General features: G+C 41.6%; 1 protein-coding gene across 7 annotated transcripts in view; it reads right to left on the minus strand.

The window, feature by feature from the left end:
- Window positions 1–24,371, minus strand: part of WDR93 (WD repeat domain 93) — a 43,401-nt gene that overhangs the window by 15,778 nt on the left and 3,252 nt on the right. For 4 of the 7 annotated variants that reach the window (XM_078078882.1, XM_078078880.1, XM_036069901.2 and 1 more), the window contains exons 2-9: window positions 23,993–24,334; window positions 23,183–23,375; window positions 21,571–21,635; window positions 15,614–15,692; window positions 13,543–13,655; window positions 11,896–11,934; window positions 4,445–4,529; window positions 682–853 (exon numbers count right to left, since the gene is read on the minus strand). In XM_078078882.1, coding sequence (XP_077935008.1) covers window positions 682–853; window positions 4,445–4,529; window positions 11,896–11,934; window positions 13,543–13,655; window positions 15,614–15,692; window positions 21,571–21,635; window positions 23,183–23,375; window positions 23,993–24,292 — 1,046 coding nt within the window. In that variant the 5' untranslated portion in view covers window positions 24,293–24,334. Of the gene's footprint in view, window positions 1–681; window positions 854–4,444; window positions 4,530–11,895; window positions 11,935–13,542; window positions 13,656–15,613; window positions 15,693–21,570; window positions 21,636–23,182; window positions 23,376–23,992; window positions 24,335–24,371 lie in introns of those variants that run through there. The other 3 variants (XR_013450258.1, XM_078078881.1, XM_036069904.2) reach the window with 3 other exon arrangements.

Raw genomic sequence — 24,371 nt, forward strand, 5'->3', positions numbered from 1 at the left:
CCTCGCTGGGTCCCGGTTCAGGTCTCTGGCAGCTGCTATGAGGGTGCAACCCTAGGAGGCTGTGTCCTGAAGTGAGAAAATCTGAGGTGCGCTTGACAGCAAAATGTGAGGCCTCGCTTCCCGCGTGAAGCAAGAACATTCCTTGAGGTCCAGCATAGCTGTGAGGAGAGCTAGTTCCTAAAACCAGCTCCACCAAGTTCAAAGACTTGGGCTCAGTTTCTACAATCACAGCAGGGGGATCTTGAGCCCTACCTGCTGCCGGAGGTTACAAAGGAAGGCATTTTAATTATACGTTAACATATTACATTTAGAAAGACTGGATGGAAATTGAGGAAATCTGAATAGTGTGACTTTTATTTATCTCTTTAGGATCTTCTGTGTTGTCTAGATAATCAGGAAAACAAGTTTTTAAGACATGATGTGCATAAAATTGTAAAATAAACTCCTCATCTGCATACATGTCTATCCCCTCTTTGAAATCCGTGTGATCAGCCTCTGTTCTAATGTATTCGAATAATCTCCACACACCTTTTCAAAAGATCTGCTGAAATTCTTGGAAAAATCCCCTAAACCGGGAGGAGCTTTTAGACTTCGGATGAATTCGAGGGCTTGGGTCGATTGCTGTGTGTGCCCCCACAGCTCGCGGGGAGCGGGGTGCCCCTGCGGCCTCTGCCTACTCACCTGGGTGGCTCCTCTTCCCACTCCTTGTCCAGGTACTTCTGGTGTGGTGCCAGGAAGATGGCCGCCAGCTGCTCCCACTGACTGTCCTTGATGAAGTGGTTCTGCCCCGAGCCCAGCCCGTAATAGTCCTCTACCTTTGCGAACACTTCCAGGGGGCTTTTAAATGTGGTACCTCGGTTGAAAAGATTCCAGAATTGGTCAAACCATGGGACTTCCCCCTTCCTGATTTTCCCTCCTTCCTCCATGCTTTCTGGTTTCCTGTGGAATCCCTCATCCTCAGAAATCCATCTGGGAGCCCAGGGTTCGGCCTTCTCCCTGCCTCTTTCCGACCCCGGCTGCTCAGGGAGTGCAGGCAGCTGCCCTCCCTCCTCCTGCTCCTACAGCCCCATCCCACCACCACTTCCTGTTTCCGGATTACGGGATCCGCAGAGGAGGCCAAGGAAATGTTCAGGAGGTCACTAGAGGCCTCAGACCACCGTTGCTGTCCTCCCAGCTCAGCAAGGCCCCAAACCTGCCAGATATGGTCACTACTGAGCCGCTGCTGAAGGCCCATCTAAGCCAACAGTCCTGCCCCCTACCTGTGTTTACATCTACCCAACTACCGCCCTTCAAAAACCTCCTCTCCGCCAATCACTTTTCTTACCACTCCACTTCCCCTGAAACCTTTCATTTCCTTCTTTTTCAACTGTTCCTAAATCCACAGTAAAACTGTGGATTTTTCTGGGTGCCCGCCCCAGCTTTCAGAACTCTGTTCTCTTTGGAGGGTGCCCAGGAGGCCCCGCAGTGCCCCAGGCCCCCTTCCCCAGAGGCAACCAGAGGCAACTGGTTTCTGGAATTCGCTGCTACAAGGAGACCCCTTCTGTCTTAACAGATGGTAACATATGATACACTGGTAGTTCCCGGAAGTGTGGTCCCAGATCAGTAGGGATCCGGCAGGCTCAACCGGAACTTGTTAGAAATGCAGATTCTTGGGCTCCACCCCAGGCTGAAACGGAAACTCTGTGGGTGGGGCCCAGCAATTTGGGTTCTAACAAGTTCTCCAGGCGAGTCTGATCCCGCTAACGTTTGAGAATTGCTCTTAGACACTAGCACTCTTGCATTTTTCACTCACAGTAGCTTGGAGATCTCTTCATACCAGTACTACAGAGCTTCCTCATTGTTGCTTGTTTTCATTCACTAAGCCTTTTTCTTATTGTGAAATATAACACATTCAGCAAAGAGCATAAAAAATATATATCTTAATAAATTATTACAAGGCAAACATCTGTCTCTACTCAGGTCCAGAGACAGGACATCATCTGCTCCCTAGAAGCTCCGCAAAGGCCTGTCTCCAGTCACAACCTCCTGGGAAGAGCAGCAACCACTCTCTTGGCTTCTATGTAAGCACCGCGTTACATTTATTCTACTTCTGCTATCTAAATGTGCATCTAAACACGATAGCTTTGTTTGGCCTGATTTTGAACTGTATACACAAATGGAATTATATACGGTGTTAACTCTATGTCTGCCCTCTTTGGCTTAATACTGTTCCTAGATTTGGCCATTTTGTTGTGGATAGCTGTAGTTTATTCCTTTTCATTGATAGTATTCCATCAAGTGAATGAATATATGACAGTTTCTTTATCTGTTCTATCGTTGATGGACATTTCGGTTGTTCCATGTTGGGGGCTACTGAAAAATCATGCTACGTAGTGTTACCATTCTTGTATGTCTGTAAATGCCTGGTGCACATTTACTTGTAAACCATCAGGTATATACCTAGAAGGAGGGGGACTGCTTCACCCTGGTTTGCTCAGGAGTTCCCTAGTGTTAGCACTGAAAGCCCCACATCCCAGGAAACCCCTCAGCCCCAGGCAAGCTGGAATGGTTGGTCATACTGCCTAGGAGTGTAAGCACTGGGTCTCAGGGTATAAATTATCATCAACATTACTAGATCATACCAAACTGTTTTCCAGAGTGATTGTACCGATTTTCATTGGTACCGTGTATGAGAGTGTATGGTTAGTCCACATCCTCACCAACTTGGTACCGTCAGTCTTTTTCCATTGTTGCCATCCTGGTGGGTGTGGAGTGGTAGCTCATTATGGTCTTAATTTGCATTTCCCTGATAACTAAGGATGCTGAGTACGTATGTTCATATGTTTATTGGCCATCTGAATAATCTCTTGCCTGTTTTATACTAGACTATCTCTTTTCCTTAATAAGTTGTAGGAATTCTGTATATACTCTTGATATGGACCATTCATATGTTTTATGTGTTTGGCAAATATCTTCTCCCACTATGTGGCTTGCTCTTTCATGCTTTTAATGATGTCTTAGGGTAACTAGAAGTCCTTAATTTTAGTAGCCACATTTATCAAATTTTTCTTTTATTATAAGTGCTTTTTGTGTTTGTTTTGTGTGTTTTGTTTAAAAAGTCTTTCCCTACCTAGAAGTCATAAAGATATTGTCTTGTATTAATTTTTAAAAGTTTTATTGTTGGGATGGCTGGGGGCTCAGTTGGTTAAGTGTCTGTCTTCGGCTCAGGTCATGATCTCGGGGTCTTGGGATCAAGCCCTGTATCAGGCTCCCTGCTTGGCGGCGGGGCAGTCTGCTTCTCCCTCTCCCTCTGCCCCTCCCCCCACTCGTGCTCGCTCTTGCGTTCTCTCTCTCTCTCAAATAAATAAAATCTTTTTAAAAAATTCAAAAGCTTTATTGTTTTCTCTTTCCATTTACTTCCGTGGTTCAACTGGAATTTATTTTTGTGTATGGCGTGAGGCAGGAGTCAAGTCTCACTTTTGTTTCCATATGGACAAGCAGCACCATTTACTGAAATGACCATCCCTTCTCCACTGCTCTGGAGTGTCACCCCTCAGGTATCAAGTGGCCACTGACGCCTGGGTCTGTTCTGGCCTCTCTATTTCATTCATCTATTTTTCTATCTTGTCTTATTCACTGTATCAGCTTTATAATAAATCTTGATGGAGCATCATCATGTTCTTTTTATGAGAGTGAACTGGATATTCTTGGCCTTTAGAATTTCCTTCTTTGTTTTTAATGGTTGCAAAATATTCCTTTGGATGGGTGTACCAGATTTCATTTAACTAGTTTTCTGCCTCTATAAATACTGCTGCAGTGAACATTCTAGATCTTTGATGTCTGGTACAGATATTGAAAGGATAGACTCTGTCCTCTGCCTACAATGGACTTCTCCTCGGACTTCTCCTCGGCTCCTCATGACCTACTCCCACGTATCCTTCAAAACCTTCCCAAATGTCCCATCCTTTGATAAAGACTTTGCCTCTCTGTGAGCAGAGTTAGTCACTCTTTCCTCTATGTTTTCATGGTCCTAGATGTTCCCCATGGCTGCACATATCATATCCTGCAATGCTGGTTTCCTCTTACTCTTCCTTGGTAGAACTGCAGCTTTTAGAGCACAAGATGTGTCTTACTCATCTGTGTGCTTGGTGCATTACTGGCACTCAGCAAATACTGATGAATGAACTAACACAGGAATATAGAAATGAATAAACTCCAGCTAGAAGTCTGTCTGTCCTGATTTCCCAATTCTGTTAGTTAACTGTATCCTTGTAACATTTATATTTTTTTGTCTTTAGATCCCAGAGCTTATGACTTAAAAAAAATTTCCCTTTCAGAATTATACTTGTAATTTAGATATTGCTGCTAATAAATAGGAAAGATGGGAAATGTAGAGACAGGCAAAGAAAGAAAAAACAGAAATTAATAGCAGAAGGAAAGAGAGTGTTAGTTGAATTATACTAACCTGTAACTGGTTTGGGTGGTTTGATCTTCATTATGTGAACTGGAAGACTCAGCTTAATGTCTCCCCTAAAACAAACGTTCATATCCTACGATAAGGAAAAGGCACAGCTAATAAGCCAACAAAGGAGATAGAACAGAATCATTAAAAACACCTCCAAAAGAAGACAGAAAAAGAGGGGAAAGAAAGAAAAACAGGTGGAACAAATAGAAAGTAAATAGCAAAGTGATAGTTTTAAATCCAAACACATCAACAACCACATTAAATATAAATGGCCTAACTACCCCCAATTAAAAGGTAATTGTATAAAAATTGTATAAGAAAGTAAGACCCAACTACATGCTGTCAAAAAGAAATTCATTTTAAATACAAAGACAACAATATATTTAAAGTATAGGAAAAGATACATCTTGTAAAACTAATCAAAAGAAAGCTGGGGTGACTATATTAGTATCTGACATAATAGATTTCAGAGCAAAGAATATTACCAGGGATCAAAGATTCACTGAATAATGATAAAATGGTCAATTCATCAAGGAGACATAACGTTCCAAATGTTTACGCACCTAAAAACAGAGCTTCAAAATACATGAAGCAAAGACTCATAGATGTGAAAGCAGAAATAGATAAATCTGTAATCTTAGAGATTTGAACACTCTCCCAATAACTGATAGAATAGACAGAAAATCAGAATGAATATAGTAAGGATATAGAAGGAAAAGCAGTAAAGATATAGGAGACTTAAATAACTTGACCAACAACAGCTGAATACACATTCTTTTCAAGTGCACATAGAACAGTTATCAAGATAAACCATATCCTGGGCACAATACAAATCTTAATAAATTTAAAAGGTTTCAAATTATATGAAGCATGTTCTCTGATCACAATGGAATTAAATTAGAAATCACAAAAATAAAGATATCTGGAACATCTCCAGTATTTAGACCCTAAATAATATGCTTCTAAATAATTCATTGGTCAAAAAATAAATCAAAAAGCAAATTAGGAAGTATTTTTTTCTTAAAATAACATCAAAATTTAAAGGAAGCAGCTAAAACAGTACTTAGCTGTAAGTTTATAGCACTAAATGCCCATATCAGAAAAGAAGATCTCAAATCAATGAACTAGCTTTCTACCTTAAGAAACTAGAAGACAAGAAAAAACTTAAACCTGAAGTAAGCAGATGAAAGAAAATAATAAAAATCAAATTGGAAACTGGTGAGATAGAAAACACAGAAAATGGAGACAAAGAAATGAAACCAAAAGCTGGTTCTTTGATGAGATTAATAAAATTGACAAACCTCTAGCCAAGCTGATTAAGAAAAAAAGAGAGAAAACACAAATTACCAATATCAGAAATGGGGGCACCTGGGTGGCTCTGTCAGTTGAGTGTCCGACTCTTGATTTTAGCTCAGGTCATGATCTCAGGGTTGTGTGATAGAGTCCGCCATTGGACTCCGCAATCAATGGGGAATCTGCTTGGGATTCTCTCTCCCTCTCTCTCTGCCCCTTCCCCCCACAGCTTTCTCTCTCTCTCAAATCAATCAATCAATCAACAAACAAACCAATATCAGGAATGAAGAAGATGACATCAAAACAGATTTTACAGGGGTGCTTGGGTGGCTCAGTCTGGATTTAGCTCAGGTCATGATCTTGGAGTCAGGGGATCAAGACCCACCTCAGTCTCTGCATTTGTCATGGAGTCTGCTTGAGTTTCTTTCCCTCTGCCCCTCCCTCTGCTCACTCCCCCACTTTCTCTAAAATAAATAAGTAAATAATCTTTTTTAAAAAACATATTTTACAGATAATGAAAGGATAACAAGGGATTACAAACTACTTTAAGCCAATACATTTGACAACTTACATAATATGGACAAATTCCTTAAAAGACACAAAATACAAAAGTTTGCTTAAGAAGAAAGAGATAACCCTTTGTTACTCAAGACATCGAATTTGTAGTTCCACAAAGAAAACTCCACAGCTAGATGGCTTTATTGGTTAATTCTATCAAACATTTTAGGAAGAAATAATACCAATTCTACACAAACTCTTCCAGAAAATGGAATGGGAATACTCCAACTTATTATACAAGGCCAGCATCACCCTGATACCACAACCAAAGATGTTATAAGAAAATAAAACCGGGGTGCCTGGCTGGATCAGTCAGTGGAACATGTGACTCTTGATCTCGGGTTTGAGTTCAAGCCCCACGTTGGGTTTAGAGATTACTTAAAAATAAAATCTTAAAAAAAGAAAAGAAAATGAAACATATCCTTCATGAACATAGATGTGAAATTTATTAAGAAAATATTGGCAAGTTAAAATTAGTAAGTTGGATCTATGAACAGTTTCTTTAAAAAATAAAAAGAAGGCACACATAAATAACATTAAGAACAAGAAAAGGGACTAACTTAAGAGACAGGTTTTTATTTTTATACTGTAGGAGAAACATATTTACACATATCTATACCTATATATCTACACTAATAAATGAATTCTGACTGAAATAGGCTCAAAAAATATTTTTAATTTTGAAATTAAAAAGATAATATAGGACTTTTTTAGACCTAGAGGGTAAAAAAGGAAACATCCAGCCTTCTTTACAAGGCTAGCATAACACTAATACCAAATGCTGATAAGAAAACCACAAGGAAAAAAAGTTCTACAAGCCAATCTCATGTTTGAACATGGATACTACCCATGAACACCAAACTATCATTTTGGTCTGCTAATATCTTACTTAGGACTTTAATATTAGCAAAGCAAACTGACAATGTAGTTAAATGAATTATTACCAAGTATGGATTACCCAAGAATGGAAGGAAGAATGTTTCAACATTAAAAAATCTATTAATGCAATACACTACGATAGCAGATTAAAGGAGAAAAACTCCTCTCAAAAGATGAGGAGGAAGGATTTGCTGAAGGTCAATATCTATTCCTAATTTAAAAAAAAAAACAACAAAATCTTAGCAAACAAAGGCTAGAGGGACACATGCTTAACTTGATAAAGGATATTTACGTCAAACACCCACAGTAAGCTTCACGCACAATGGTGAAACACTTGGGAGTGTCCCAGTTAGGTCCTGGATAGTGTACTATCACCACAACTATTCAGCATTTTACTAGAAATCCTAGAAAATAGAACAAGGCAAGAACAATTAGTAAATAGGAGGAATAAATACTTGAAGGAGGATAAGTTGTCAGTATTTACAGTTATGATTGTCTATGATTGTCTGGCTAGAAAATCCAACAGTGTCAGCTGACAAACCATTAGGACTTCAGTAAAGAGGCCAAGAGTCCTGAGACTCAGGTAATGGAAGTGAGGCACCCAGGTATGAAATTTAAGGAGGCACTCACTCTTAGGTGCTCACCCTGTGCTTGCGTGACCCTGACAGTATCTATGTTTTGCTGACCTGACCCAAATACAAGATCGACATACAAAAATCAATAGCTTCCCTATGCACTAGTGCAGTGGACATTTGTCATCCTTTTGGCTCTCCAGCCCTCAACACGCTTCCTACTTTGAGGGGGCTCCCCTACTTGTGTGAGTCTGGAAGAATCAGTCTCCCTCTAAGGAACTGAAGGAGCCAGATTCTTCCTCCTGTCCCTTGGAATGTTGGGTGTTGACACATGACCTACACTCAACCAGCTGTGTGTTCCTGCCTAAGACTGTGACTCCTGAGGAAGTGACACGGAGATCTAGAAACAGTAGAGAAATTTTTTATAGCAGAGGTGGCCATGTCAAGAGCCCAGTGACAGAGCCATCATGGAAAGCCCAGCATCAGCTTTGGTGGCCGTGTCTCTTGGGGGTGGTGATGTTCAGGAGTGGTGGTAGTGTGGACTCCTGGCTACAGCATTTTCACTGCCTACCCTCCCTTGGTTCCTTCCAATTTTGGGAAACTTGATATCCTTCCAATTTCTTTGCTGCAACTAAGGACCTGATGAATACTGATACAGCCGTGCACTAGCAATAACTAGCTGGAAAATATAGTTGGTAATGGGAACATATAATATTTAACACCTCTCCTTCCTGAAACCCCATTAAAATGACAGAAAGGTGCTTTTTCAAAAGGGAATAAACTCATAAGGAATAAGAGAACAAAAAGACAAAGCAAGAAAATTTTGAAGTTGGAAAGCAGGTGGCTAAATGATTTAGCAGACCTAAGAAAATCAGATCTGAACCAGGAGGGGAGAAAGCCTGGGAGCCATCTGATTTATACCACAAACACCCTAAGACTCAAGAAAATGTCAGCTCCAGGTGTCTCGAGTGGAAATGCCAGTGGGGCCAGCAACAGGATTGGTTGAAAATCTCTTTAAGAAGCATTTAAACTCTTAGACTCCCTAACTCCACGCAGCCAACAGAATGAAGTTAAAGTTGACATACTGAACATAGAAGTCACCCCACCCCACCCCCAAGGTGTCTTCCCCACAAGCCTCTGCAACTCAGGTGAGAGTTGCAATTAAATAGGCACCCAGCACCTGCTTAGAGCAGGGGCCCCACCCACATCCTTCCCTGGGAGCTACACCCAGCATGTAGGCATCATGCGCCATAGCTTTTGACTCTGTGAACATCTGTGAGCATCTGTACTTCATGTCAATTTATTTTATACGTACATTAGCAAGATGTGTTCTAAGGTATCAGAAAAGCCTAAGAGAGGTTATTTTGGGAGTCTGGGAATGCTCAAAAATTTTTCCATATAAATTAATGCTAATTCTCCTTCACTTTACACTTTTGGCTTAGGAAAGGTTTCATAGGAATGCTCTCCTTTCAGATAGCAGGAGAAACCTGTGCTGTCCAAGACACTGACATGAGTGTTTTCCAACACTAAAGCCCAGTTGGGGCACTCTTTAGCAAAACCACAGTCAACCAGCCCCACCCATGCCCAAAATACTGGCTTCCTGTCAGTTTCCCCGTCACTCTTACTCTTATGAGTAGAGAGCCAAGTACCACTAGACAAGTGAGGAGAGCATCTCTTCGGAAAGCCAGAGACCAAAACAAATAGGAAGAAAAAAGCAATTTGGGGAAAATAGACCATCCATGGAGAAGAAACACCAACAATTATTATAAATGTTTTTAGGGAAGGCACAGTATTCATTAAATAAACAAACAATCAGAAAAAAAGGGAGGCTCTTGTAAATAAAAGTATGATAGCAAAAATGAAAAACTCAGTGAGAGAGTGGAAAGACTGAACCAATGAGATTTCCCCAAAGGTAAACAACAACAAAAGTATGGAAAATAGAACAGAAAATAAGCAGGTGGCATTGATGAGATTAGAACCCCAGCAGTTTTGCTCCAAAGTTCATTAAGGTCCTGGTGTAGGCAGATGAATATTGTAATGGGACAGGATAAAGAGCATAGACGTATATATAGGAATGATAAAAGATCACATTTCAAAACAAATGGGAAAAGATGAATTACTCAAGGATATTTGTGTGATGATTGGCTATTTGAAAAAAACAGATAAAAGTTGACCCCTTCTCACTCCATTCACAAAAGATGCTCCCCTATGAATTAGAGTGAAATGTCAAAAACAAAACTCTGAAATTATTAGAAGAAACCACAGGAGAACTTATTTATAACCTTGAGGTGGGGAAAGCCTTCTTCAGTGCAATGAGTATTTAAAAAAAAAAAGGATAGAAAATTCTGACTGTATCCAAACCTAAAACTTCTTTTTTTCTCCCCCCCGCTTTTTTTTTGAGAGAGAGTGTGTGCATGCACACGCAGTGGGAAGGAACAGAAGGAGGGGGAGAGAGAGAGCCCCAAGTGAGGCTCAATCTCACGATCCTGAGATCGTGACCTGAGCCAAAATCGAGTTGGACACCCAACTGACTGAGCTATCCAGGCATCCCAAACCTAAAACTTCTTTACAACAGAAAAGCACATGAACAAAGGAAAAAGGGAAACAACGAATTGGAAGCAAATACATAACAAGACAACGATACAGGCAGGCAATTCAAAGAAAACCTCAGTGGCCAATAAAAAATATGAAAGAGATCAATGAAAATTACACGAGATGCCATTTTGTTCCATCAGTTTGCAAAAAAAGAAAAATAATAATAATAATATCAAGGTCAGAGAGGCTGTGGAGAAATTGATTAAATGTAAATTGTCATGCCACTTTGGGGGGGGCAATTTAGCAGTATCTACATTAACACTAAAAATGCACATACCTGAATGCTCAGAAGCACCTGGTACACAAAGAATTTACAAAGATTTTCACCGTGTTATGTAAAAGCCATAAATTGGAAATATCCTCAGTATCATCAATAGACTCATACCCCAAATAAACTGTGGTATATCCATAATATGGAACAGAATACAAGAGGTCAAAAGAACAAGGTAGGTTTATTTGACATTGAAAAACTTTGCCAATAAGTTGATGAGTAAAAAAAAAAAAAAAGCAAGGTTGTAAGAAAATAGAAATAGTATAGGAAATTCTCATAAAACAAAAAAATAGAAATAATTTCCCATAGAAAAAACATTCCCATAAAACAAGACTATATATTTTTTAAGATAAACGAAGGTAAGAATCTAAATACACACTGAAGATTGAGAAAACACACATCAGGCTAATAATGGTGAGGACCTGTGGAGACAGCTGCTCTCTCTGAATTACCTAGCTTTTCCCAGGTATGATATGTTCACATATTGTTTGTATAATGTGAAACATAACGTAATTTAAAAAGAGGGAAAACAGAGGGCTCTCGAGAGACTTCCATGCGGAGGTGACCTCTACTCTACTGGCAAGCCTGAGTCCTCCTGAGAGCGGAGCCTCTGGAAAGCATGGTGTGCTCTTGGCCTCAAAGGGAGAGCTGGGAAGCTCCAGGGAAGCCTCTAGTTCCCTAAGGTATCCCAATACAAAGATGAAACCCCTCAGGAAACTTGGCTTGGGGGACTGGGCTGTTATTTTGGCAAGGGCAAATTGGGTCTCATGGGGCCTGAGGATATATGATTTGGGGGCCTTTGTAAAAAAAGAGAACACAAAATTTTGAGCACAAAATGCCCATGGCTATCTTAATGCCACCCAGTATGGAGTAAATAGTGACAGGGGAAATGTGAGTAAAAAGAGAGAGTAGTCTTAAGTGACTGTGGTTAAAATGTTACTTTTGCCAATTTTACAAAACTATATGACCATGTGAACACATTGTTAGGGTCCCTTGCAGGGCCTTGGAAGGAGCCATACAAGCGAGGGGCCCTGAAATTTCACCTCCCTTATCTTCATGGAAACCCATCTCTGGACAAATGCCTTGGGTCAATTATCCTCAAGGACAGGGGGCCTTCTTCCGTGGATATGAGGCACAAGATTAAGTCACAGAGAGTCTGAAAATAGTGCCCTGGGGGAACATTTTACTAGTATACTTGGTATTTAAAGTACATTTCAAGTCAAAATAAAAATCAGTGGCATGCAACCTAAATCTCCCTGGAGATTTTCTTTAAAGCTCCTTACCATTTCTAAATTCTCTGAAGTCACAGGTTCAAGAGTATTCTGAGGAGAAAAGTGAGAAATTAATTCACAATAGGCTTGATGTATGTGCCCCCTCCCCTTTAATCTCTTTCTCCCCATCACTGTTGTCAGTAGTGAACTCATCCTGTAGACCCAGAGGACTGGTATCTGCGTGGTCGCCAGGCCCGCAGGATTTTGACACAGGATCCCTACTGTCCAGGATCTTAGAATGTAGGAGGGGAAACTGGAAATAGTGATAGGAAGAAATATGAATGAACAGAGGTAAGGAGATCAGTTAGGAGCCCATTCCAAAAATCTAAGTTGAAGCAAATATTTCTGATTGGCAAAATATATTGGCCATGTTGACAATTTTATTTAACCAACTCTAAATGTAACTCACAGTTACCAGGACTACCCCTGCAACTGGTGTTAGTTGGTGGCTTCTCAGTGTATGGAAACTGAGTGAATTATGGTGAGAAACATCCCCATTCCAAGGTGGTTTTCCCAACTGGATAATAAATCAAGCCCTCAAAAAATCTATCTGTGGGGCATTGAGTATGATGCTGTGGTGTTGGTTCATAAGAAGCAGGAGGTATGTTTTTAACAATCCAGAAATTTATCATCTAGTTAACTAAAAAAAAAAACTTCCATGCACAAAAGGATAACTAAAAATCAAGGTAGTATATGGGAAATGCCAAAAAAGGGGTACAAGAAATAAATTCTGTAAGAGTTTAGAGGAGGAAGATCTCTGGGCTGGTGACTCTTCAGGGATCAGGATTACACCCCACTTTGAAGACATTCACTGGGGAGAAAAGGCCCTCGTTTGAAGCCACTCAGTGAGCTCGGCAGTGAATGTGAGTCTGTCTCGCTCTCCTGTATTAATAATTTCACAATTCTTTAGCACCTGATACAGTGCATTTTAAAGGCACACCCAATTAATAATTGTTGTTGGCTAAAAAATAACAAGTGCACATTGGATAGATAAGCAAATTAAGTTTCAAAACAGTATTTACTGAGGAACTATATTTTAAAGACAGAGTACAAGGCCCAGGGATCACATGTAACTAAACTGAAATGGGGGTGCCTGGCAGGCTCAGTCATCGGTGGAGTGTGCGACTCTTGATCTCGGGGTCGTGAGTTCGAGCCCTATGTTGGGCACAGAGATGACTTTTAAAAAAATTTTAAAATAAAAAAATAAACTGAAATGGTAGAGCACCTACTTTCTAAGAATAATATGAAGAATAAATGTATTCCTACATATTGAGAACGACCAGTTTATACCATAATCTGGGAAATTCAGTGAGGCATGAATGGATTATTTCAGTCCAGATGGGGGAAAAAATTACCAATGAGGCAGGAATCAGGACAAAAGACCGTTCTCCCAGAGAAATGCCTGGGAGTGGTCTTGGTGGAGAGGCAACTCTCAGACAAGAGAGAGTGAGGCTCCCACTACTGAGGACACCTCTACTTTTTAATATCTTATTTTAACCAAAGCAAATCGATTTTGGAGTCATGGGCCAGTGTGCCTGCAGTCCTCTCTTACAGCCTCCATAAGGCCCCATTCGTCCTGAAATCCCAAGGAGGACTTAGGCTAGATGTGGGTCAAGGGGAGGAAGAAACATATCAGTGGAAAACAGGGACATTTCCTACCGGTTGAGGCTGTCTTTTTTTCTTTGGATTTATAGCAGGTTGGGGGTGCTCCACTTCCTTGAGCCAAGACTCCTTGGGCAATTTATACACATCCAGCCAAATATCTCCAGCTCCTGCATTGGGAAACCAAGGAGCCATTGAGCAACTGTGAGCAGGCCACAAGTTTCCTGTGAGGAACAGCCTGTCTTCTCAGAACCCCCAGCACAGGGACCAGCAGGCACCCTTGTTTTTTTGTTTTTGTTTCTTTTAAAGATTTTATTTATTTATTTGACAGAGAGAGAGAGAGAGATGGGCGAGAGATGGAACACAAGCAGGGGGAGTGGGAGAGGGAGAAGCAGGCTTCCCGCGGAGCAGGGAGCCCAATGCAGGGCTGGATCCCAGGACCCTGGGATCATGACCCGAGCCAAAGGCAGACGCTTAACAACTGAGCCACCCAGGTGTCCCCAGCAGGCACCCTTGTAACAGCCACTTGGGCAAACAGAAGGAGACGTGGTCCTGCAGTGGGTCGCTGCCAGTCCTCACTCCCCCAGAGCTGTAGGGCGCCTCCCCTCAGGCCTCCGCCCTCTGAAGGAAACCAGGCTCCTCACACTCACAGCACTGATATTACAGTTTTTAACTAAGCTGTCTGCTCTGCCCGGTCCCCATGTTTTCTAGGTTCCAAGTGGTAAATTACACCGACATTTTGTCATACAGCTTTTCCCGTCAGGGGAGGAAGGCGGTATTATAGAGTCCATAACTCTATAATGGGTATGGCTGAGGGTTAGAATTGGGAGAGATCCCTCCGGAGCATTCTTCTGATATTTGAGGAAATGACCACCCATGGAAGTGGTTGTGGGGCTTTAACTTGTCACAGAAACACGCTCAGCTTCTATACCCAATACCTGTCAACCTGGGAAGGGTTACTTCCCCTTGGTTTGGGGCTCTGGCTAAGTGTTTCCTTTAACACGTAATCATCTGGACATCTGGACTTCAGGCTTCTGGCCTCCAGTCCTGGGAGAGAATAAATATCTTTTGTTTTAAGCCACCTGGTTTGTGGTACTTTGTTGGGGCCTAGGAAATATGACGAAGTATAAAAGCTTCCTTTGATGCATAAAGCATTATAAAGTATATAAGCACTTAACATTTGAGGGGCCTGTGGCAAGAATATAGAGGTCCATATACTGTCTAAATACTTAAAAGTTAAAAATCAAGCTAACAGTCACTTGAATAAAAGAATAAAAGATGTTCTATCACCACAGTAATAATGACAGCAGGTAAGATCCAAGAATGAATGATAGAATTAGTGGGTTATACTTTAAGGGGAAATGGGATATATGCATAGTCTCAAAGTATCTCCCCCCAAATGTTTATCAATTACTGTGGTGCTTTCAACATATGCCCCCAAATTCTTTGATTCTCCTGCCTCCAGGAAGGGATGCTTAAATCCTCTGCCCTTGAGTGTGACCTGGACGTAGTGACTTGCTTCTAACACAGTATGGGAAGGGAAAAGCAATATCTTAACAGTAGAGGAACCTGGCAGACACCAATTAACTAGATGACGTCGCTAGCACATACCCCCGATATACAACGACACCCCTGTGGCATCTCCCCCAAATCCGTAACCCTGGCTGAATCATGAGAAACACAGCAGGCAAATTGAAATTGGGGGACATTGTACAAAGTATCTGACTGGTATTCTTCAAAGGTGTCAAGGTCGTGAAAACAAAGAAAGACTGAGAAATTGTCACAGATCGGAGCAGACTAAGAAGACCCGATGCCTAAATAGAATATGATATCCTGGATTGAGCCTTGGAACAAAAATATTAGTGGAAAATGGGCAAAATCTGAAAAAAAAATCCTACCACCTTTAGTTAATAGTATTATACCAATGTCATTGCTTGATTTTGACAAATGTACCGTGGTCATGTTAAATGTTGCTATTGGAAAAGCTGGGTGAAGGGTCCAGGGGAACCCTGTACCGATCTTTACAACTCTCCTGTAAATTATTTCTAAATAGAAGGTTTGAAAAAAGGTGGTTATCTGGAAGAGACTACAAATCTGAACCTTCTCATCAGCCCTCGGTTAATCTTGCCTTGTAGGAGGAAGGCTGCGAAGTCCCCTCCTTGAGACATCTCCATCTTTATACAGGTGGTTTGCTTGCTGGCATCATCCTGAAAAGAAGAGAAGGGCTGATGGAGTAAGCTCAGCCTGATGACGGAGAGGAATGTGTTTCAGGGTCTTTTGTGGGTCACACCAGGGAACATAAATCCTCTTAGAGCTTGAGACATGAAAAGATGCCTCAAACTGCTTCATACTTCCCATTTTTGTACAGCAGTTGGACAAGATCGTATATAAAGAAGTGGAATTTCAATTTCCTGCCTAAAGGTTTTGGACATATTTCCTGGTTTCTTAAATACTCCTGATGATTGTGGTGATTACATACTATCTGTTCTCCTGGTCATCTCTGCAAACTCTAAAGACCTATGCCAGCACTCAGTTATTCAAAATGAGTCGAACTAAGTTCTGTATGACACTGAAAACTGGTCAGGTGTTGAAGAAAGGCTCTATGTGGACTACAACAGTGTCTTCGTCTGTTCAGGCTGCTATAAATGGCTCATAAACAATAAACCTTTATCTCTCACAGTCCTGGAGGCTGAAAAGCCAAGATGTCCAGATTTCAAGAATCTGGCAGATTCAGTGCCTGGGGAGAGCCCGTTTGCTGGTTTGTAGACTTCCTGCCTGCCACCTTCTCAGGGTGCCCTCTCATGGTGGAAGGGCTGAAGGAGCTCTCTTGGGCCTCATCTGAGGGCACTAATCCCATTTATGAAGGGTCTGTCTTCATGACCTAAACACTTCCCAAAGGCCCCACCTCCTAATACCTAATCCCACTGGGGATTAGGATTTTCAACCTGAATTCTGTGGGGATGCAAACATTCAGTCCATAGCAAGAAGAGACTGACTGTAACCCTAGTATGAAATCTGCTCAAATTTCAGGCCAGGTGAGAGACTCAATGTTTATGGTTGTCCGTGGCTTGCTTTTTCATTTTCTTAATTGTATCTTTGTAATAACGAAGATAATTGTTATTAAGACCTTTATTAATAGGTGTTTGCATTTTGTTGACTTTTTTTGAAAAAAAATCAAGTTGTAATGTTTTATTACAAATTAAAAATGAGGTGCTTAAAATCTCAACTTGGTTAGGGGCACCTGGGTGGCTCAGTTGCTCGAGAGTCCAACTCTTGATTTTGGCTCAGGTGATGAGATCAAGCCTCGAATCTGGCTCCACACTGGGCATGGAGCCTGCATGGGATTCTCTCTCCCTCTCTCTTTGCCTCTCCCCCACCACCCCAGGCTTGCTCTCTCTTTCTCTCTCTCTCTCCAAAAAAAATAAATAAATAAAAATAAAAATCTCAACTTGGCTAGATATGAAACAATTTAAAAACCTTTAAGGGTGTATCAAGAAAAACCAGACTTTTTGAAAAACCCATTTGGTATTACCAAAAAGAGATATCTTTAAGTAAAAATAAAAACCAGATGCTGCAGATAATGCCACTAGTTTTAGCTGTCTGGTCAATGGTAGAAAAACAAGCACTTGAGGTCTTCAGCTCCAATCTTTTTTTCACTTCTTAACTGCCAGAGTGTCATAATTTCACCCATCCTCCCACCTCCATCCCCCCACCCTGCCCCTCTGGCAACCACCAATTTGTTCTCTGTATTTAAGAGTTTCTTTTTTTCTCTGTTTGTTTGTTTTGTTTCTTAGATTCCATATAAGAGTGAAATCATATGGTATTTGTCTTTCTCTGTCTGACTTCACTTAGAATTACACCCTCTAGGTCCATCCATGTTGCAAATGGCAAGATCTCATTTTTTCTTATGGCTGAGTTATATTCTATTGTGTCTGCATATACCACATCTTCTGTATCCATTCATCTATCAGTGGACACTTGGGTCCTTCCATAATTCGGCTATTTTAAGTAATGCTGCAGTAAACACTGAGGTGCATATATCTTTTCAAATTAGTGTTTCGTTTTCTTTGGGTAAATTCCCAGTAGTGCAATTACTGGATCATGTGGGATTTCTATTTTTAATTTTTTGAGGAATTTCCATACTGTTTTCCACAGTGACTGCACTGATTTACATTCCCACCAACAGTGCACAAGGGTTCCTTTTCTCCACATCCTTGCCAATTCTTGTTATTTCTTGTCTTTGATTCTAGGCATTCTGACAGGTGCAAGGTAATATCTCATTGTGGTTTTTTGATTTGTATTTCCCTGATGATGAGTGATGTTGAGCATCTTCATGTGTCTGTTGGCCATCTGCATGTCTTCTTCAAAGAAATGTCTGTTCATATCTTCTGTCCATTTTTTAATTGGATTATTTATTTTTTGGGTGTTGAGTTGTAAAAGTTCTTTATATATTTTAGATACTAACTCTTTATCAGATAGGTCATTTGCAAACATCTTCTCCTATTCTGTAGTTTGCCTTGTCATTTTGTTGATGGTTTCCTTTGCTGCGCAAAATCCTTTTATTTTGGTGTAGTCCAGACAGTTTATTTTTCAAGATCACTCCTTGTTGGCTGACTGAAGTGCATGACGGTACAGGTGGTAAGCCTGCATTTGCTCAGCCCCGCCCTGCTCAGCCTCAGGAGCCGTGAAGTCTCACCTGAATTCTCAGCTGCTTTTGTCCCTTTGACATCTTATGGCCTAGGTTTTCCGGGCATTTACATCAGTAGTAGAAGTTGCGGGGTTGAGGTGGCTGCTGATCTTGGGTCTCATCTCCTTGATTTTCCTTCTCCTCTTCATTGCTGTCCTCTCTAGGCTGTCTTCAGTGAGAAGGGCCCATCCCCTGATACAGATTCTCTCACTGCTTAGCTTACCTTATTCTCTCACCATCTACCTGCTTCTGCACCCTGCTTGTCAACCCCCTCCATCCCTTCTGCACAGGAGGATTGGTGTGGTGTGATGGGCTCCCGAAGGGTCTCTGCCCACATGCAGGTGGGGACTGTCGCCTGCGCTGGGCCCAGTGCTGTGGGGCCTGACATTCAGGGGCATTCTCTGACCCCTCATTCCTTTCCTTACTCTCACGAGTCTGGAATTCTACTGGTAATTGCATGGCCCTAGACGTGGACGGTGTTCACAGTGCTTGTCTTCTGCTGCGGATTTACTGCCTTGCACTGAACTCCACCAGGGCCTGTAAGGCCTACTGCCTCTGCACACTTTCTCCTCCAACAACATCAAACTCTTCCATCTCTCCAGCTCCTATACCGAAAAGTCCCTTCTTGGGGTTACCCTTTATGGCAGTCTGCTATGCAAATACATCTTCCTTGGTGTCCTTGCTGCTAATGAAACCATGTCTGTTCTGCACATGGAATCATCTGACTGGTCCCTAAACCTCTGTTGCTGTGACCTCCTTGTCCCCACCAGCAGATGCCACAGCTCCCTGCACGGTGGCAGGTGGCGTGGGTGGGGGCATTGCAGTGTGGGCGGGGCCATTGTGGAGGCCCCTGCTGGGTCTCTGCCCCACTGCTCAGGACTGTGGTCACTCTGACTAGGGCCGGCTGCAGCTCCTACTGGGGTGTGAGGCTCCTCCTGGGGTGTGAGGGTCACTGGCCAGCACCAGTGGGGCCACTCAAGGCCCTCAGGCTCCAGTCAGCTCCTGCTACAGAGTGAACTCTACTAACATCTTTTGATGAGAAGTTTTAATGTTTTTAAACAGGTATATGTTATAGGATATAGGGATATAATAACATATACCAACTACACATGCTTAAAGTGTACAATTTGATGTTTTGACATATGTATACCCCTTGAAACCATCCCCACAGGACCGTGAACATATCCATCACCCCCAAAAGTTTCCTCCTGCCCTTGGTAATCATCCCCTTCACCTTCCTCCCACCCCACCCCAGGCAAAAACTGATGTTCTCTGTGACTACATTAGTCTGTATTTTCTAGAATTTTTTATAAATGGAATCATACGGAGTGTACTCTTTTTGTGTCTGACTTCTTTCACTCAGCATAATTATTTTAAGATGCATCCATGCTGTTACGTGCATTAATAGTTCATTCCATTGTGTGGGTATACCACAATTTGCTTATCCACTCACCTGCTGATGGACATTTGGGTGGCTTCCAGTTTTTATCTATGACACATGCAGCTGCTTATAAACATTCACGTACACGTGTTTGTATGGAGATATGCTCTCAGTTCTGTGTAAATATCAAGGAGTGGAACGCCTGGAGTGTATGGTAGGTGTATGTTTAACATTTTTAAAAAACTGCCAAAGGGGTGCCTGGCTGGCTCAGTTGGATGAGCGTGCGACTCTTGATCTCAGGGTTGTGAGTTTGAGCCCCACGTTGGGTGTAAACATTACTTAAATAAATTTAAAAACTTAAAAAAAAAAACCTGCCAAAATGATTGCACCATTCTACTTTACCACCAGCAGTGTATGAGTTCTGGCTGTTCTGTATCTCTGCCAACGCTGGGTGTGGTCACTCTTTTTAACATGAGGCATTCTAATGCATGTGTAGTGGGAGCTCACTGTGATTTTGACTTGTTTTCCTAATGACTAAGGATGCTGAGCATCTTATTTACTTTCCATGTATCTTCTTTGGTGAACTGTCTTTTCTTTTCAAACTCTTGCCCATTTTGAAAACTGGGTAGTTTATTGCCTTATTTTTGAGTTTGCGTTTTGAGAGTTCATCGTGTGTTCTGGATACAAGTCATTTATCAGATAGGTGATTTACAAATATTTTCTCCCAGTCCACTGCTTGTCTTTTTATTCTTTTACCAGTGTCATCTACAGAAGTTTTTAATTTTGATGAAATCCAACTTATCAATTTTTTATTTGATGTTGCAGCTAGAAACTCTTTGCCAATCCCAAGGTCACAAGACTTCCATGTTTTCTTCTAGAGGTTTTATGATTTTAGATTTTACAGATAGACATGTGACCCATTTCAAGGTAATTTTTGTGTATGGTATGAGAATAAGAAGTTTTTAACTTTGATGAAGTCCAATATCAATTTTTTCTTTTATATTTAGTGCTTTCCATGTCCTAAGAAATCTTTGCCTTCCCCAAGGTAGCTAAAATATTTTCCTGTGTTTTCTTCAAAAAGGATAATGTTTTTAGCCTTTACATTTAGACCTATAATCCATCTCAAATTACTTCTCATATATGGTGCAAAGTAGGGTGGAGGTTCATCTCCCCCCTACTTGTTAATCTAGCATTCCAGCATCATTTGTTGAAAATACTTTCTTTTCCACACTGACTTGCTTGTATACCCATCAATGGTATTTTTTACAAGTTAAACTGCAATTAAAAATCTACTCTGAGCAATCTCTCTCTCTCTCTTTTTTTTTCTGGACTCATCAATTCACAAAACACTTTCCGAGACCCCACAGTATACAGGCAGTGTGCTAGGAACAAGGGATACGTGGGTGAATACGACATGTCCCCTGCCCTCAGGACGGTTACGTCCAAGAGAAGAAGTAGTCATACAAACAACTAAGTATGCAGGGTGGAGAAAACACTGTGATAGAGATTCTGTTCTGTATGGGGGTGGACAGAGGAGGGAGACAATGGGTCCTTTTGGGCATCTCAGGGACAGTATCTCAGAGAAGGAAATATCTGAGCTGGTCTTAAAGGAAATGTAAGGGAATGAGGGAAATTTAAGAGGCACACATAGTCGGTAGGGAGGCAAGGGGAGCACTCTGAGCAGAGGGAATAGCACAGGCAAGGGAACAGGACGAGAAGCAGCCTGGAAAATTTAGGGACTTGTAAATAGTTGCTGAATATATTGGTCTGGTGCTCAATCTGGCCTGGAGTTCCTTAGTAACTTTCTTCTCCCGACAACAGGGTAAATAAATCCAAAGCATTCAGCATGTACCCTGAGCTGGTGGGGGATCTTTAAATTGGATATTTTAGAGGAGCTCTCCATCCAGAGAGTCTCTATCTTTCTACTCTAGGACAACTGTCGTCACCTCCATAGTAAAAGTAAACTTCATTCGCTACAGCCTTTGGCCCAGCTCTAGGTGAAAGAACAGGAACTTACCACTTCATTGATGGCTTTGATTAGGAAAAGACCATCCTTATTAAAATAAAACAGTCTAGCAATACCTGAAACAGAGAATGTAAGACAGACAAATGAATCAAAGAAGAACTGGAATTTTATATCTGACTTTCTGAATTATCATCTTGTGCTTATGGATTCTTAAGTCTCCTCCTGGCCTCTCCATGGCCCCTGCTGACTCAGTCTCCCTGGCTTCCTCCACCCCTGACTTGACATGTTCAGGCTGTTCTCCCTCCTGGGTCCTCTCTGCCTACCGTGGCCCATCCTCTTGTCCTAGAAGCCTCTGTAAGACACTCCTAACTTGCCCCAATACCCGTAATCCAGAAAGGCAAAGGCAAAGGGCCCACTGTGGGTGAAGGTCTAACTCAACTCAATAAACATCCAAGGGATAGCTGCTCCATGACCACAAATATGCCAGGGACAACCAAGGCAGTCTCTGCCTTCACATGCATTACACTGAGGATCACACAGACGTGAAACCAAGCAGATGTAATGCAGTGATAAAATACACTCCTATCTTTAGACCAAACTCCTCTTGAGTATCAACTTTCCCCCTCTAGCTGCCTCAAGGCTGTGCATGCTCAAACTTACAGAAAAGTTTCGACAATAGTACCAAGAGTTCCCGTATATCCCTCACCTCACTTCCCCAGTGATAGCATCTTACATAACCATAGTATGATTTTTCCTTTCATTTTAACAGCCTGTGCCTTGGTTCAGACTTTCATAATTTCTCTCCTTGATGAAAGCAACAGTTCTTCTTGGTCTCCCTCCCTCCTTCTTTCCTGCCTTCTTCCTTCCTTTCTCTTTCTTTCTTTCTTTCTTTCTTTCTCTCTCTCTTTCTTTCTTTCTTTCTTTTCTTTTCTTTCTTTCTTTCTTTCTTTCTTTCTTTCTTTCTTTCTTTCTTTCTTTCTTTCTTTCTTTCTCTCTCTCTCTCTTTCTTTCTTCCTCTCTTTCTAACAGAAGATAAGTTTATGTGGGGATAGTACAGAATTGCATCCCTGGACAAGTAAACTACTAAACAACCATATCTCTGCCTCTCATTTTGACTTGCTCCTACCATAGTGTCCTTCCTAAAATGCCAATCTGGTCAGGTCACTCTCCTGCAGAGACACTGTCCTCCACGACACTGTCTACAGTTCTGTGTACTATCATCCCCATGAAGCCCTGGTTCATCCTCAGGCTGAGGGGAAGAAACAATCCCTGGTTTTTATGAGCAGTAGGATTTCTGAGTGCCCAAAGGGTGTGAACTCTGGGTCCACATTGGCTGGTTGGCATCCTGCCTGTGCCACTCACCTTCTACATGACCTCAAGTAAGTTATTTAACCTCAATGCCTTGGTTGCTTCTTCTGAAAAACAGGGATAAGAAATTGTGCTTACCTCCTAGGGCTATTGTGAAGGTTAAATGGGCTAACCTATGTGCAACGTTAGACTAGTGCTTGGCACACCATCCTGTCCTGTGGATGTTAGTTAATACTACATGACCAAGGAGAACTCTCCAGGTCTGGCCCCACCCATACCTGGAAAGGAGATTAAATTGAACAGTCTACAGATAACTATAAATTCGGCTAAAAAAAAAAAGAGGAAGAACATGTACCCATTTCATCCACAGGAGCAATAAGTATTTCATTCCCCAAATCTGTGGCCCAGATGGAAGTGACATCAACCTTAAGTTTCTCCCAAATATATATTCGTTTAGCATTGTACAGATTATAGATGGAGAATCCTTTGGCTCCTCCAATAAAGACATAGTCTTGGGAAATCGCCATACAATTTGGCATTTTGTTGAGCTGGGAAAACAAAAACAAAGAGAAAAGGAATGATTTTCAGCTGCCACCAGCTGCAAGAATATGAGCTAACTTTTCAAAGAGGCATGTGGGCCCTTCCTAGGTATAATATCACCCCCACACAGTACCCATCTAAATATCTTGCCCAAATATCAAGAAAGTCATAGCATTCTACTTTTAGGAGAAAGGAGCCAGAGCAAACAAGTTGGGAATAAGTAAACATTTACAACACTAACCATAACCACAAGCCCTGTGATGAGTGGACAATGGCCCCATTCCCTGTACTTTTTTCATCTAGAATGCTGTGGAAAGAGCTACAGCTGAGACACTGGCAGATTCTCAACCATCAAGCAAGAGAGTGATTAATATATTCAGAAATATTTTTAAATAACAACAGAATATAAAAGACTTTCTGTATAATCTTCAACTAATCAGAACACCCATTCCTCCCAGGTAATTACTAGATCCATTTTAATCAACATCAGCATGCCTAGTAATCTTTCAAAAATGCACCTATCTTAATGAGTAGGTTCCCTGTAGGAGTTCCTTCCCTGGATCAGGTATTTTCATTTCTTAACCCTCAACTGGGAAACAGGAACTCCTGGTCAGCTGCTCCATACCTTGTTTTCTACAAGTGGAGGGTAGGTGGTGGGCTGGGTCCGGCTGAACTCAACATCCCTCAGTGCATCCCTCTCCTGGATAACTTCCCAACATTTGTCGAACAGAAGGTTCACCATCTTGTTGATCATGCGATAAGGCTGTGGCAGGGAATCCACCTCCTGACCCAAGTCTACGAAGACATAATCATCTTCATCATCCTTAGGCCAGTCCTTCTCTGCTGGGGACGGCACCTCCAGCAGCCCCTTTCTCATAAAGCTGGAGAACCTCTTCTGGACTTGACTTCCTCTGGGGATTGACATCACAGAAGCTGGCACCGGGAATGTCTAGGAAACTCTGAAAAGCTGATAAAGGAAGCAAGCAAAGGTACTTTGAGAAAAA

This window comes from Halichoerus grypus, chromosome 8 (assembly GCF_964656455.1).
Source record: "Halichoerus grypus chromosome 8, mHalGry1.hap1.1, whole genome shotgun sequence".
NCBI lineage: Eukaryota > Metazoa > Chordata > Mammalia > Carnivora > Phocidae > Halichoerus > Halichoerus grypus.